Source organism: Mobula hypostoma, chromosome X1, assembly GCF_963921235.1.
Source record: "Mobula hypostoma chromosome X1, sMobHyp1.1, whole genome shotgun sequence".
In the NCBI taxonomy this organism is placed as follows: Eukaryota; Metazoa; Chordata; class Chondrichthyes; order Myliobatiformes; family Myliobatidae; genus Mobula; species Mobula hypostoma.
Genome location: NC_086128.1, coordinates 39,405,476 through 39,423,097, shown reverse-complemented (window position 1 = coordinate 39,423,097; position 17,622 = coordinate 39,405,476). Strand labels below are relative to the sequence as shown.

At 42.7% G+C, this 17,622-nt stretch overlaps 1 protein-coding gene across 1 annotated transcript in view; it reads right to left on the bottom strand.

The window, feature by feature from the left end:
- The window catches only part of haus7 (HAUS augmin-like complex, subunit 7), a 39,991-nt gene extending 24,604 nt beyond the window's left edge, over positions 1–15,387 (bottom strand). The window contains exons 1-4 of the mRNA XM_063036987.1: positions 15,286–15,387; positions 9,781–9,896; positions 8,440–8,522; positions 7,084–7,145 (exon numbers count right to left, since the gene is read on the bottom strand). Of these exons, the coding sequence (XP_062893057.1) occupies positions 7,084–7,145; positions 8,440–8,522; positions 9,781–9,896; positions 15,286–15,342 (318 nt within the window). The 5' untranslated portion in view covers positions 15,343–15,387. The remainder of the gene's footprint in view (positions 1–7,083; positions 7,146–8,439; positions 8,523–9,780; positions 9,897–15,285) is intronic.
- Positions 15,388–17,622: the final 2,235 nt, after the last annotated feature.

The window sequence follows — 17,622 nt, the reverse complement described above, 5'->3', positions numbered from 1 at the left end:
GTTGTTGTTATGTCTCCCGCTCGCTGTGAAAATGGGAGACACCTCCCTCTCCTTTATCAGGGAAAGAAAGAACATGTGGGTTGCCGAATGCCGGATGAATTGAGGTAGTCTTTGGGGTAACTGCAAGGTCTGTGTCTTTGCTATCACTTAGCTCTCACGCTTGTGCTCAGTAGCGGGTATGCTTTTGTTTTGCTGGTGGGGGGAGAGGGGATTGTTGCTCGCTGCCGCTTATGCGCAGGAGGGGGGAGCTGGGGGGGGTACTTTGGGGTTCTCACGTCTAACTGTCGTTCATTCTTTGGGGCATTTCTCTGTTTTCATGGATGTTTTGCAAAGAAAAAACATTTCAGGATGTATATTGTATACATTTTTCTGACATTAAATTGAACCTTTGAACCTGTTGTGCCAGTAGACAAATTGGAGTGGATCTAAGTCACTTCTCAGGCAGCAGTTGATATGCTTCATCACAAACCTCTCAAAGCACTTCATTACAGTGGATGTAAGTGCTCCTGGACAACAGTTATTGAGGCAGGTCTACACATTCTTCTTAGGCACCAGTATAATTGAAGCCTGCTTGCAGCAGGTGGGTACCTCAGACTGCTGAAGCGGGAGGTTAAAGAATTTGGTGAACACTCTAGCCAGTTGATCACACAGGTCTTTAGTACTCGGTCAGGAACCCCACCCAGATCGGATTCTTTCTGTGGTTTCATGTTTCTAAAAGTATACTCTCATGCAACCCCAGAGAGTGAAATCACAGGGTCATTGGGACCTTTGGGAGTTCATGAAGTTTCCACCATATTTTGACAGTCAAAGCAAGCATAGAAGGCATTGAACTCCTCTAGGAACAAAGCCTTGTTGTCACCTATGTCACTTAGATTCATTTTGTAAGAAGTAATAGCATTCAAGTCCTGCCACAGCTGTCAAGCATCCCCCAGTGATTCAAGGTTGGTCTGGAACTGCCATTTTGTACGTGAGATGGCTTTCCGGAGATTGTACTTAGACCTCTTATCTTACTTGGTCACCAGACCTGGATGCCACTAATCTGGCCCTCAGTAGATTGAGAATCTCATCGTTCATCCAGGGCTTCTGGTTGGGAAAGACTGAATAATTTTGTGGGGACAGACTCGTCAACAACTGTTTTACTGAAGTCCATGACAACCATGGTATTCATTAAGATCCTCTGATGAGTCCTGAACACTGCCCAGTCCACTGACTTGAAGCAATTCTATAGCCACTCCTCTGCCTCACGCAACCACCTATTTGTTGTCCTTATCTCTGAAGCCTTGCTCTTTAGGCTCTGCCTGTAAGCAAGTAGGAGGAGGACAGCCAATTGATCAGATTTCCCAAAATATGGTCCAGGCACAGAATGGAAGGTATTCCTAATTGTAGTATAGCAATGGTCTAGTTTGCTGGTGCTGCAGGTTATATGCTGATGATAACTGGTCCGAGATTTCTTTAAACAAGCCTGACTGAAGTCCCTGACTATGATTTGGGCAGCATTTTTTGGTGATGGCAACATTAAATATCTCAAATGCCTGGTTAATGTCGGCTTTTGGCAGTATGTAAACTGCGGTCAGGATCACAAAGAGCTCCCTTAGTAAGTAGAAAGGTCGGCAATAAATCATTCAATATTCCAGGTTGGGGGGAAAAAAAAGTGTGATATGACCAAAACAGGTGAATCCAAGCACCACAGAGTTTATAATGAAGAACAGACCCCCACTTTTTGCCTTTCACCAAATCAGCAGTTCAGTCCATCCTCTTTGTAGCAACAAGTCCTCGGGTCTAATCGCCGAATCCAGCGTGTTCAGAGTGAGCCATGTCTCTGTGAAGCAGAAAATGCAGCAATTCCTCATTTCCATCAAATACAGCAATCTTGCCCTTAGGTCCTCAATCTTGTTCTTCAGCAACTGTACAATTGTTGACAAGATGCCTGGTCGAGGAACATTCATTGTTTGGCATTCCACCCAGGCTTGAAGTCCTCCCCTCCTCCCTCAGGCCATGGTGATGAACCTTCATTTGCTTAAAGGTGCCGTACCTGCATGCTTAGGAGTGAAGTCCACCAAGTCTTTCAGAAGATCGTGAAATCACTAGTTCATTAAGATAGTTCAAAAGTATGTTGTTTAAAGGAAAATTAAAGGCTGCAGATTTCAGTGAGTGCAATTCAGAAGAGGTATATTTATAAGCTTTGTAAGCAGCTTGCAACATGACACTGTGGTTCACCAGTGCCACCTTGGCCGGTATTACTTATTTATTTATTATTACAAGTATTTTTTCTACTTGCATAGTTTATCTTCTTTTGCACATTGGTTATTTGTCAGTCTTTGCTTGTGTGTAGTTTTTCATTGATTCTATCGCATTTCTTTGTTAATAAGACCATAAGACATAGAAGCAGAATTAGGCCATTTGGCCCATCGAGTCTGCTCCACCATTCCACCATGGCTGATCCCTTTCTCCCCCTCCTCAGCCCCACTCCCCAGCCTTCTCCCTATAGCCTTTGATGCTGTGTCCAATCAAGAACCTTTCGAGCTCTGCCTTAAATATGCCCAATGACCTGGCCTCCACAGATGCCTGTGGTAATAAATTCCATAAAATTCACCACCCTCTGGCTAAAGAAACTTCTCACATCTCAGTTTTAAATGGATGCCCCTCTATCCTGAGGCTGTGCTCTGTTGTCCTGGGCACACCCCCCCCCCACCATTGGATACATCCTTTCCACATCTACTCTGTCTAAGCCTTTCAATATTCGCAAGGTTTCAATGAGATTCCCCCTCATTATTCTAAATTCCTGCGAGCACAGACCCAGAGCTATCGAACATTCCTTGTATAATAGCCCTTCCCAGAATCTTCCTTGTGAATCTCCTCTGAACCCTCTCCAATGCCAGCACATCTTTGCTTAGATAAGAAGCCCAAAACTGTTCGCAATACTCAAGGTGAGGCCTCAGCAGTGCCTTATAAAGCCTCAGCATCACATCCTTGCTCTTGTATTCTAGATACCTTGAAATGAATGCAATCATTGCATTTGCCTTCCTCACCACCAACTCTACCTGCAAGTTAACCTTTAGGGCGTTCCCTACACAGACTCCGAAGTCCCTTTGCATCTCAGATTTTTGGATTTTCTCCACGTTTAGAAAATAGTCTGCACATTTATTTCTACTACCAAAATACATGATCATGCATTTTCCAACACTGTATTGCATTTGCCACTTTGTTGCCCTTCTCTAAGTCCTTCTGCAGCCTACCTGTTTCCTCAACACTAATCTCCACCATACCATCTGGAAACTTGGCAGCAAAGCCACCTATTCTATTATCTACATCATTGGTATACAGCATTAGAAGAAGCGGTCCCAACACCAACTACTGTGGAGCACCACTAGTCACCGGCAGCTGACCAGAAAAGGATCCTTTTATTCCCACTCACTGCCTCCTACAAATCATCCAGTGCTCTAAGCATGCTAGTAAATTTCCTGTAATGCCATGGGCTCCTAACTTGATAAACAGCCTTATGTGTGGCACCTTATCAAAGGCTTTCAGAAAATTCAAATATACAACATCCACTACATCCCCTTTATCTATACTACTTGTAATCTCCTTAAAGAATTCTAACAGGTTAGTCAGGCAAGGTCTTTCTTTAAGGAAACCATTCTGACTTTGTCCTACCTTGTCCTGTGTTACCAAGTACTCCACTCCATAACCTCACCCTTAACAATTCACTCCAACATCTTCCCAACCACTGAGGTCAGGATAACCAGTCTATACTTTCCTTTCTGCTGCCTTCCTCCTTTCTTAAAGAATGGAGTGACATTTGCAATTTTCCAGTCTTCTGGTACCATGCCAGAGTTCAATGGCTTTTAAAAGATTATTACTAATGCCTCCACAATCTCTACCGCTGCTTCTTTCAGAATCCTAGGGTGCAGTTCATCTGGTTCGGGTGACTTATGTACCCTCAGGCCTTTCAGCTTTTTGAGCACCTTCTCCCTGTAATAATAACTGTACTCACTCTTCTTCCCTCACACCCTTCAATATTAGATTAGATTCAACTTTATTGTCACTGTGCTGAGTACAGATACAAAGCCAATGAAATGCATTTAGCATCTGACCAGAAATGCAAAGAATAGTGTTATTTACAAAATAACTGCGAATAAAAAAAGTGCTACAGCACACAAATATAAAAGTACTGAGACAGTACAATACGGATGCAATACTGCTTAGCGCTGTGATGAGAGGTTCAGCAGTGTCACAGCCTCAGGGAAGAAGCTCTTCCTGTGCCTTCTAGTGCGGGAGCGGAGGCTCCTGTAGCGTCTACCGGATGGGAGGAGAGTAAAAAGTCCATGGTTAGGGTGAGATGCATCCCTGATAATGCTTTTCGCCCTGCCCAGGCAGCGTTTACGGTAGATGTTCTCAATGGTGGGCAACTGGGTGCCGATAATCCGCTGGGCAGTCTTCACTACACGCTGGAGTGCTTTGCAGTCCGATACAGGACAATTGCTATACCACACTGAGATGCAGTTGGTGAGTTACGCTCTCAATGGTACAGCGGTAAAAGTCCGTCAGTATCCTGGGACAGAGGTGAGCTTTCTTCATGCTCAATATCTGACACATTGCTAGTGTCTTCCACAATGAAGACTGATGCAAAATACTCATTTAGTTCACCTGCAATCTCCTTGTTCTCCGTTATTTCTCCGGTCTCATTTTCTAGCAGTCCGATATTCCCTCATCTCTCTTTTATTTTTTACATTTTGTTTCATAGCTTGCTTTCATATTTTATCTTTACCCTTCTAACGATTCTTTTAGCTGCTCTCTGTAGGGTTTTAAAAGCTTCCTAAACCCTCTGTCTTCCCACTAGTTTTTGCTTTGTTGTATGCCCTCTTTTGCTTTTACATAAGCATTGACATCCCTTGTCAGCCATGGTTGTACAATTTTTGCCATATGACTATTTCTTTGTTTTTGGAATACATCTATCCTGCACTTTCCTCATTTTTCCCAGAAACTCATGTCATTGCTGCTCTGCTATCATCCCTGCCAGCAGCTCCTTCCAATTTACTTTGGCCAACTCCTCTCTCATACAACTGTAATGTTCATTACTCCACTGAAATACTGCTACATCAGACTTTACTTTCTCCCTATTAAATTTCAAGTTGGACTCAATCATATTGTGATCACTGCCTCCTAAGGGTTCTTCTACCTTAAGCTCCTTGATCACCTCCAATTCGTTACATAACACCCAATCCAGTACTGTTGATCCCCTAGCAGGCTCAATGACAAACTGCTCTAAAAAGCCATCTTGTAGGCATTTAATAAACTCACTCTCTTGGGATCCATTTCCAACCTGATTTTCCCAGTTGAACTGCATGTTGAAATTTCCCATGACTATCATAACATTGCCCTTTTGGCATGCCTTTTCTATTTCCTGTTGCAATCTGTGGACACATCCCATCTACTGTTGCGAGGCCTGTTTATAACTGCCATCAGGGTCCTTTTACCATTGCAGTTTCTTAACTCAACCCACAAGGACTCAACATGTTCCAATCCTATGTCACATCTTTGTAATGATTTGATGCCATTCTTTACCAGCAGAGCCACGCCACCCCCTCTGCTGACCATCCTCTCCCTCCGATACAACGTGTAACCTTGGACATTCAGCTCCCAACAACAACCATCCTTCAGCCACGATTCAGGGATGGCCATGTCATACCCAACAATCTGTAAAAGTGCAATAAGATCATCCACCTTATTTCTTATACTCAGTGCATTGAGATATAACACTACATTTGCTACCCTTTTTGATTCTGCATCCCTAATGCACTGATACTCACCCTGCTGTCTGCAACTTTGTCCTATCATCTGTCTGCCCTTCCTGAAAGACTGACTGCGTGCTATTTTTGCTTTTTTTACCAACCATCCTATCCTGAGTCCCTTCATTCCGGTTTCCACCTTCCTGCAAAATTAGTTTAAACCCACCCCGACAGCTCTATAAACCTGCCCATGAGAATATTGGTTCCCCTTGGGTTCAGGTGTAACCCATCACTTTTGAACAGGTTATACCTCCCCCATAAGAGATCCCAATGATCCAAGAACCGGAAGCCCTGCTCCTGCACCAGCTTCTCAGCCACGCATTAATTTGCCAAATCATCCTGTTTGTACCCTCACTGGCACCTGGCACAGGCAGCAATCCAGAAATTACTACCCACGAGGTCCTGCTTCTCAGCTTTCTACCTAGCTCTCTAAATGCTCTTTTCAAGACCTCTTTACTTTTCCTTCATCTGTCATTGGTACCAATATGTACCAAGACATCGAGCTTCTCTCCCTCCCTCTCCAAAATTTTGTGGATGTGATCCAAGATATCCCTGACCCTGGCATCTGGGAGGCAACATACCATCTGGGTGTCCCGCTCACATCTACAGAATCTCCTGTCTGTTCCCCTGATTATCGAGTCCCCCATCACTACCACTTGCTCCCCTCTTCTCCCTCTTTCCCTTCTACACCTTGGACTTATGCTCAGTGCCAGTAACCCGGTTTCCGTGGCACTCCCCTAGAAGGTCATCCCCACAACAATATCCAAAACGGTATACTTATTTTTGAGGGGAACGGCCACAGGGGTGCTCTGCACGAACTGCCTATTCACATTTCCATTTCTCCTGACAGTCACCCAGCTACTTGCCTCCTGCAACTTCGGGGTGACTACTTCCCTGTAACTCTGATCAATTATCTCCTCACTCTCTGGTACAAGCTGAATGCCTGCAATAAAATGAATCTGAGTGTAGTATATGGTGACATATACATACTTAGATAATAAATTTACTCTAAGGGTCGGTAAAGACTCAATGGTCTGTGCTGTGATAAGAGAATATAAGTCACACATGAAAGACTTTGGAGCTTAACCTTAAAAAGCAAGTTGTATATTAAAAAAATTCCCAAAATTTCAAAACCAGACCAGGAATGCAAATGTACACAAGGGATAACTCATAGACTGGCTATTAAATTATACATCAATAGAAAGAACAAAGTGAGAACTTCAAGAGTAGGGAGAATTTTAAATTCATATAAGTGAGTTTTATCAAAGGTTAAAAAAAAACAAGAGTGTATTACCCTAAAGAGATCAAAGTCCTCTGCACTGCACACTCCCAAGCTATCCCCAAGCCAGGTCATTTCTGTGAAATAGAGGTAGTTAAGTGTTTAGTAGATCAATTTTATATCATGAATATATCCTTTTCACACAAACTTAAACGAAGGTCTGCTCAGAATTCTTATCAATCTAGAAATATACTGAACGTGGTAGATTTTGAGGGGAACCAAGGCATCTTCAAAGTAATATCACTGAAGAGCTTGTACTTGAGAAATGAGAAGGTACCCAAATTGAACAATTTCTCGAGACTTGGTAGGCTACACTGTAGGGTTCTAAAAGAGATGGCTCCAGAAATAATGTTTCCATTAATCATTGTCTCCCTAAATTCCTCAGATTCTGTGTCTAAATTCCTCAAACACAGTAAATTGAAGGGTAGCAAATGTGACACATTATTTAAACGGGGAAAAGATGTTGGTAATTAGTCTGACAGTATGACATGTCATTGACAAAACACCGGAATCCATCATTAAGGATAAGTTAACATGGCACTTAGAATATCACAATAAACAGTGACAGCAAGGCCATTAAAAAGAGAACCATGTTTAAAAATCTAACAGTATTTTACTGATGTAACTAGCTGGACATAAGGGTATATCAGAATTGTGTAAAATATCTGCTTTTTGGAAGTTGGGGTAAGGACAATAGGTTGTTATTGGAAAAATGGCTCATAGCATTGGGGGTAATACTTTACCATGATTGCAGGATTGGTTAAAGGACCAAAAATGAAACAGAAATAACGTAGTTGTTTTTAAGTTGCCAATTTCTAAGCAGTGGGCTGCCACAGGGATTAGTGCTGAGGAGCACAGCTATTTTCAATTTACCATAATAATGAAAAGACAGAATATAACGTACCCACACTCATGCTTGATAGGTAGAAATGTTGGAACTTTCTACCTGGAAGAGTGGTGATGCAGTAATTGAGCATATTCAAAGGTGAGATTTTTGAACATTAAGGAATCAGGAGCTAGGAATCCAAAGAGCAAAGCAAACTTGAGCATAGTCTTGGCCATAATGAACCAGCCATTCTGAAGAGCAAGAAGATTTGTGAAGCCATATGGCCTATACCCATTATTCCAGACACGCATATCTATTGCATCTTGCATCTCTTAATTTCTCACTACACTCATTTTGCAGGAAGTGTCCAAATAAAAATCAGAACTCTAACAATCATCTTCGAAAAAGCCATTCTGAGAATATTCAAAATATTAAATAGATAATGTTCAGAGAACTGAAAAATGAAAAACATTGAAACTCTAATGCTATAGACTATAAAGTTCTACTCCACGATAACAGTCAGGAAAATTAGGAAAACTTCCTACGTTTTATTACAAGTTCTGTTCCATGGTCCTGCATGGATTGATAATGTAGCTCTTCAAATTTTCTTTTGAGTCGTGGATCAAAGCTATAAAACAAACACAAATTATTTGATTATTTTACTTTCCTGAAAGACTAGCATAGTGATATCAGATATTTAAATTGCAGAAAACATTAACAGCAAAGCAAATCAATACCTCATTAAAAGTTATAAGTCAGTAGTACATCAAGGTTGTAAAGACTCTGTCCCTGCAGGCCTCTTGGTTACAAACTGCCTTAGTGCAATAATGTGAGGTTAAAGTTCCCAACAATTTGCATATGAAACAGGATGCAAACACCAACAGCTTTTGTTCTACATTGATTTTGGAAAGATCCCAAGTGACTGGAAAACCACAAATATATTACACCTGCACCCTCTATCAAGAAAGGAGAGAGAAAGCAGGAAACTGTAGGCCAGGTGGGAAAATACTGGAATACTTTAACAAGGAATTAATAATGAGATCTAACACAACAATGTAAGAAATTGATGCAGGATTAAGTTATTCAGCCCCTTGCACCTGCGCCACCTTCCTGTACTAAATCATATTCTTTATTCCCTTAACATCCAAATATATATTGACCTCTGCTTCAAGTATGCTAAGCAATCCTGCACAACTCTCTTGGGTGAAGGATTAAAAAAACTCACTGCTCGCTGGTTGAATAAATTTCTTTACAACTCAAGTTTTCAACGACTTACCTTTTATTTTTGCGGTAGGTGACCAGTCTACATGCCCTGTTAAGTCCCCTCATCTAAATGACTGATATTATTGTGAACAGTTGGGATCCCAGCACAATTTGTATTGCACCTGACAAGCCACAGCAATTTAAGTTGAAAAGGCTCTATTTATTCTTACTGTTTAATTTAATATTCCAATTACACCACCTCTCATTCTTCTAAGCTCTAGTCTACTTACTTCTTAGGATAATCTCCAATATTAGCAACGAGTTTGGTGAACCTATCGAAAATACATCCTTCCTTAGATATAAACACTGGACATATACGCTATATTCTAGTCTACCCAGGAGCTTTTATAATTTCATTAAAATATCTTTTACATTCAAACCCTGTTGTAATAATCCTGTTTACTGCACCTGCACATCAACTTTCAGTGACTCATAAAAGGACACCGAGATTTCTTTCAACATCAGCACTTGAGTTGCACAATTTAGTATGTTTCACATTTTGTAACATTATAACACAGGGTTCACCTCTGACCCCCTTCGCAACTCCTTCAATCTTTTAAAATACAAAATATTAGCAAACATTTCATAAATTGCAAGAACACTGAAGTATGAACATTGAGTACCTGATGCATAACCATTCTAAGATCTGGAGTCTGTCCTCTCCCGGCGTGCATAGTAACTGAATAACTGGATCTGAATCATCCTCTTGGATTTCTTCCACAAATGGGCATTTCACATCCTAAAAGAATATCACAAACATCAGGAAAGGACAAGGAGAACTTAAAATACTGGAGGTACTCAGCAAATCATGCATCATCTATGGAGGGGAATTAAACTTGATGATATTGTTAAACAATGGAAGTCTGAAAGTCCTTTCAACACATAAAATATCCAAAAATAATACATTTCTAAGTTATTTCATTAATTCATAGGAAGTCCATTTAAGTTAAAGTGAAGATTAATGATGATAAACTATACATCTATTTTACACTTCACATTTAGTTTGTTATTGTTTTATATAGAGTCGGTGGATATTGTTCATTTGGATTTTCAGAACGCCTTTGAAAAGGTGCCACACGTGAAGCTGTTTAACAAGACAAGAGCCCATGGAAATACAGGAAAGATACTAGGATGGTTAGAAGATTGATTGACTAGCAGGAGGCAAAGAGTGGGAATAAAGGGGCCTACTCTGGTTGGCTGCCAGTGACTACTGGTGTGTCACAGTGGTCAGTGTTGGGACTTTTGTCACATTATATGTCAATGATTTGGATGACAAAATTGATGGCTTGGTGGCCAAGTTTGCAGACGATTCAACATAGGTGGAAGGGCAGGCAGTATTAGGGAAGTAGGGAGTCTGCAGAAGGACTTGGACAGATTGGGAGAATGGACAAATAAGTGGTGGATGGAATACAGTGTAGGGAACTGTATGGTCATGCACCTTGTAAAGGCATCCGTTAGTCTTGCGAGACCATGGAGGTGGAGGGGATGTTTCCAATCGTGAGGAAGTCTAAGACCAGAGGGCACAGCCTCTGAATACAAGGACATCCCTTTAGAACAGAATGAGGAGGAATTTCTTTAGCCAGAGGGTGGTGAATTGGAATTCATTGCCACAGTCAGTCGTGGAGACTTAGTCACTGGGTATACTTAAAGTGGAGGTCGATAGTTTCTTGATTAATCAGGACATCAAAGGTTAAGGGGAGAAAGAAGAATAGGGTTGAGAGGGATAATTAATCAGCCCTGATGTAACGGTGGAGCAGACTCAATGGGCAGAATGGCCTAACTATGCTCCTATGTCTTATGGTCTTAAAAAGTGCACCAAATCTATGTATGCACAGGTGCAATGAAAAACTCACTTGCTGCAGCAGTGACATAAGCTGCGGCATATAGTAGCACATAAGCAACATTCACAAGAAAAAAAGCATAAATTATATACAATATTTACATGAAAGGCCACAATTAGAACAAAAAATATCTTTCAGTGCAAAGTAATCAAAGTATTCTTGGTGTTGTAGTGATTAGGGTTCGGCTGAATGGACCGAATGGTTGAAAGGGAAGTAGCTGATCATTGAAATACCATTCAGTACTTCAGAATATTCAATTTCAAGATCAACATTCAAGATTATTTATTATCATTCATTAGTACACAAGTGTAAAGGAGAATAAAATGATTGTTACTCTGGATCCGATGCAGCATTAAAAAAAACACAACACACACAAAGAACAGAATAAATATAAATACTTAAAAGATTAGCTTATATACATAAACTGATTGCATGTATTGTACATAAAGTGACTCTACATACAGGAGTATCTGTATATATGGTGATTCTGACAGGAAATTATAAAGTAGTGATGGCGGGGGTGGGTTAGTGGGTGGAGGTGTTGATCAGTGTGATAGCTTGGGGGAAATAACTGTTTTTGAGTCTCGTGGTCCTGACAGCATCCACGCATAGCCTCTTCCCTGATGGGAGTGGGGCAAACAGTCCATGAGCAGGGTGGGTGGGATCCTTCATGATATTGCTGGCACCTTTCTGCATGCACATCCTTGATGGCAGGTAGGCTGGTGATGCATTGGGCAGCTTTAACTATGCGCTGTAGAGCCCTCCTGTCAGCTGCGGTGCAGCTTCTGTACCACAGTGATTTATGGATAAGCTAACTTTTTGTTATGCAAATATGAAAAGTAAATTAATAAATAATATTGCCAAATAAATCAATAAATTATTTTCACTACCAAGCACCTGACATTCACACCAGAGTGTACCAGAGTTCACTCCATTAATTCAGCATGTGACATGGCAATTCTATTGTAAACATGACTGTCCATACAATATGTTATTAAGAGGTGATATAGTCAGCAACATAAAAGCCCATGCTTGTTGAACATTCTGGCCCAGATGGACACACTTATCACATTCACATAGAGGAACATGCTAAGATCTCAGTGGAAAAGTACAAAGTTAACAAATAAAAATTCAACAGCATCAACTTTAGTAACCTTATTAACCCTCCACTGCCATCAATGGAATACACTTCATTGGGGCAGGAGACCAGATTACACCAATTCAGGATTTGAGACCGATTAACACACCACTAATTCGGTACTTAAGACTACATGAATTTGAGGATAAAGTACCAACTGAAGAAGGAAGATGCTGGAGGCCCATAAGCCAATCCTCATTAGAGAAATGGAGGTGGAGGTGGTCAGTAGCTTTAAATTACTTGGTCTTCACAAACAGAGGATCTGTCTCGGGACCAGCACATACATGTCATCGCAAATTAGGCACAATAGCACTTCTACTTTCTTAGAAGTTTGCACAGATTTAACCTTTTAACTTCTATAGATGCACTGTGGAGAGTATCCTAACTGGTTGCATTGCAGCCTGATATAGAAATATCAATGACCAGGAATGGAAAAGGCTAAAGAAAGTGGAGGATGCAGTCCAGTCTATCACAGGCAAAGCCCTCCCATTATCAAGTACACTTACATGGAGCATTGCCATAAGAAAGCAGCATCCATCATTAAAGACCCCCATCATCCAGGCTATGCTCTATTCTCATTACTACCATCGAACAGGAGGTACAGAAGGCTTAGGTCTCATAACACCAGGTTCAGGAACAGTTAGTACTCTACAACCACCAGGAACCAGCATGGATAACTTCACTCACTTTAAGACTGAACTGTTTCTATGACTTTTCTGTACAGCTTTTCATAAGTACTATTATATTTCTTCCCCTTTTGATGATGAACTTGCATTGAATGAACATCCTCCACTAATTCAGATTTGACTCCTGGCTATACTCCATTAATTTAGGATTTAGCAGACCACACCCAAATAATCTGCGTCATGAAACACCACCATATTATGTTCCACTAATATCATAATTTAACACTGCACTTTGCACAGCACCTTCAAACCCTCTCTGACAAGCTACCTACAGTACATAAAACCATTATTAGATTACCAGGAGACATGACAGGGTAGTTGCTGAGAAGTTTCCACCAGTGGGGGAAGTCTCAAACAAGACATCGTCACAAGGCTACTATCACATAATATTAAGGTGCATAGGTGCAGCATCTCTGTATTTCAGCGCCACAGTCGCGTAACAGTTAGTACGTTATTATTCCAGCTTGAGGCGTCAAAGTTCGGAGTTCAATTCTGACATCACAGTAGGCAGTCTGTACGTCCTCCCCGAGGAATGTGTGGATTTTCTCCGGGTCCTCTGATTTCCTCTCACAGTCCAAAGATGTAGCAATTATTAGGTTCATTGTAAATTGTCCCATTATTAAGCTCGAGCTAAATTGGGGGAGTGCTTGGCAGTGTGGCTCTAAGGGCCAGAAGGGCTTATTCCACGCTGCGTCTCGAATTTCTAAACCCCAGAGTTGTTTTGGCTTGATCATAAGAAGTATTTCAGGGGAAGGTAAATATTTTTATTGAAAACAGGGAAATTCAGGGCAATGTAAAACTGGTAAAGGGATTTTTAAAAAATTATTTAGAATTACAATGTGAACAAGCACTATCGGCCCTTTGAGCCGCACTGCCCAGCAACCCACATTTTTCTTCCTTTGTGCTAATGGCGACTTGCACCTATCAGGAAGGTGCATTACTGCCACTTATTGTAATGGAGTATGAAGGGAGCTATGGAGGGGATCAGATGCTACCTCCCAACCTATTTTAATTAAAAAATTCACCAGGCTCAAACACAACTTAACCATCCCTGCTTCAGGTGCCAGAAAAGTAGAAACCCCAAGATCTACCCAACAATTCCCTCAACAGCTTCCCCAGTTCCAATGAATATCTGTGGTACACTATGATCACATGCTCAACCAAAAATCACACCACTCATTCTTACTATGCTTACCAATAAATGCCAAAGTGGAGTGCAAATTCATATGTCCAAACGTTAGTCTCACCAAGCACACATCTTCCTTCCTATTTCTTCCCAAAAGGAGCCCTGCTGAACTGATGGAAACAACTCGTAATACTATGTCCCTGTCCCACTCCTATCCCAGAATTTCTGCCATTTCCCAACCCCAGCGAACCTAATAAAGGATTTGGCTTCATACTTTCCCATATTAACTAATATATCTACCTCCAACTTAGTAAGTGTCTGTTTTGCTATAACATCAGCCCATTCATTACTCAAGACACCCACATGTGCTAATACCCAACAAAACTGTACCACTATTCCCACACTCTCCAGAACATATAGATTATAATACACTTCCATCAACAGATCAGGTCTCCCTGAATGCTTTAATTCCAAACTCTGCAATACGGAACACAAGAGCCCTGATCAAGGTCTTGGCCCGAAACGTCGACTGTTTATTCATTTCTATAGATGTGGCCTGACCTGCTGAGTTCCTCCAGCATTTTGCGTGTGTGTGTTGCCTCTGCAGTACCGATTGCACTCTGCAGTCTGAGCAACCCTGTTTGTCTTAACTTGTTCAACCAACCTGCCAACCTTTTCCGTAACTCAACATTAAACCAGGGGATAAATATCCATGAGCCCGCCAGGTTATGAACTGGGTCTTTAAAGATGGGCAAAAAGGAAAAAGACGGCTGCCATAAATGACCAGACACCCTCTCACCACCCACAAGACCCTGTTTATCCTCCAGCAAAGGCAAATCTATCCGACATCTGTTAATTCAGCAACCCATCGATTTGTCGGTAACCTAATCACGGGACAATTTACAATGACCAATTAACCTACTAACCGGAACGTCTTTGGACCGTGGAGGGAGACCAGAGCACCCGAGGGGAACCCGCACATTTGACGGGGGGCGGGGGAGCGTAATAAACTTGCTTGCAGACGACGCCGGAAATTAACTCTGACATCCCATAGCGTCGCGCAAACCGCTACGATACCGTGGCGCCCTATTGTTTGGGGTATGACTAGCGCGGCAGGCTGGACAGGCCGAGTGATCGACTCCTGCTCTGATTTTATGTTATACTCCTTTGCTCCCTACGCACTGAACTGCCGCCTGTACCCCTCAAGTTCCTGGGACCGGCAGGCTCTGGGCCCAATCCTGCCTCCGGGGGCTGCAACTCTTCCACAGTAACAGCGACCCTGCCACGGGCTGCCTCCCACATTAATACCAATGCTTCCTCCGTTCCTTTGCCCTCACCATCAGTCTCTGCAACACCCGTAATCCCAGTTGTTTCTCGCTCAAACCTGCCGCCATCGTGAGCCGCACAATTACATTCAGCCGCCTTCAAACATATCCGCCCATTGGCTAGTGTGCCTGTCCGTCACAGGCTCTAAGAGGTGATTGGTTCTTCCATCTGTCAATTATTTGTTCTCTCCCTTAACTGGGTGGTCTCGGATATGATCACGCATGCGTTCTCTCTTTATTTTAAACTTGACGAGTGTCTGTAAATTAATTGATGAAAAGAGATATTGGATTATCCCAGAGACCGCATTTACCAAAAACAACCTTATAAAGGGCTATTACTAAAAATAATTTTAACTATATCTCTTCCCACCCTGTCTCCTGTAAAAATGCTATTCCCTCTTCTCAATTCCTTCATCTCCGCCGCATCTGTTCCCAGGATGACGTTTTTCTTTCCAGGACATCAGAGATGTCCTCCTTTCTCAAAGAACGGGGTTTCCCTTCCTCCACCTTTGACGCTGCCCTCACCAACATCTCCTCCTTTTCCCGGGCATCTCCCTGCCGCCTTAACGGGGACAGAGTGCCACTTGTTTCACCTCCCTATGAGATTCCGCATCCAGTACATCATTCTCCGCTACTTCCACCATCTTCAGCGGGATCCTACCACCAAACTCATCTTTACCTCCTCCCACGCCCCACTCTCTGCTTTCCACAGGGATCAATCCCTCTGTGATTCTCTTGTCCATTCATCCCTTCTCACTGATCTCCCTCCTGGCACCCCTGCAGGCGACAGAAATGACACACCTGCCCATTCGCCTCCTCCCTTACCTCCATTCAGTGCCCCAAACAGTCCTTCCAGGTGAGGCAACACTTCACCTGCGAGCTCTTGGGTTCATCTATTGTATCTGGTGCTGCCAATGTGGCCTCCTCGACATTGATGAAAGCAGACAAAAATTGATGGACCACTTTGTCGAGCACCTCCGCTCTACCTACCAAAAGTGAAATTTCCCAGTGGCCAACCATTTCAATTCCTATCCCCATTCCCGTTCCAACATGTCGGTCCAAGGCCTCCTCTTTTAACACAATGAGACCTCTCTCAGAGAGGTGGAGCAACACCTCACATTCTGTCTAGGTAGCCTCCAACCTGATGGCATGAACATTGATTTCCCTTTCCATTATTTTTCCCCACTCTGGCCTCTTACCTCTTCTCCTCATCTCCCCCTGGAGCCCCTCCTTCTTCCCCTTCTCCCATGGTCCACTCTCCTCTCCTATCAGATTCCTTCTTCTCCAGTCCTTTACCTTTCCCATCCACCTGGTTTCACCTATCACCTCCTAGCGAGTTCTCCTTTCTCTCCCCCCACCTGTTTATTCCGGTATCTTCCTCCTTCCTTTCCAGTTCTAAAGAAGAGTCTCGGCCCAAAACGTTGACTGTTTATTCATTTCCATGGATGTTGCCTGACCTGCTGAGTTCCTCCAGCATTTTGTGTCTGTTCCTCTGGCTTCCCAGCATTCGCAGAATCTTTTGTGCAATTGAATTCAGGTTCTGCTAGGGAGTGTGATTTAGCTACACAGGAAGGGAGAAGAATAATATTATAGAAACAAAGAAAATAGGTGCAGGAGTAGGCCATTCGGCCCTTCGAGCCTGCACCGCCATTTATTATGAGCATGGCTGATCATCCAACTCAGAACCCCGCCCCAGCCTTCCCTCCATACCCCCTGACCCCCGTAGCCATAAGGGCCATATCTAACTCCCTCGTAAGTATAGCCAATGAACTGGCCTCAACTGTTTCCTGTGGCAGAGAATTCCACAGATTCACCACTCTCTGTGTGAAGAAGTTTTTCCTAATATCGGTCCTAAAAGGCTTCCCCTTTATCCTCAAACTGTGGCCCCTCGTTCTGGACTTCCCCAACATCGGGAACAATCTTCCTGCATCTAGCCTGTCCAATCCCTTTAGGATCTTATACGTTTCAATCAGATCCCCCCTCAATCTTCTAAATTCCAACGAGTACAAGCCCAGTTCATCCAGTCTTTCTTCATATGAAAGTCCTGCCATCCCAGGAATCAATCTGGTGAACCTTCTTTGTACTCCCTCTATGGCAAGGATGTCTTTCCTCAGATTAGGGGACCAAAACTGCACACAATACTCCACGTGTGGTCTCACCAAGGCCTTGTACAACTGCAGTAGTACCTCCCTGCTCCTGTACTCGAATCCTCTCGCTATAAATGCCAGCATACCATTCGCCTTTTTCACCGCCTGCTGTACCTGCATGCCCACTTTCAATGACTGGTGTATAATGACACCCAGGTCTCGTTGCACCTCCCCTTTTCCTAATCGGCCACCATTCAGATAA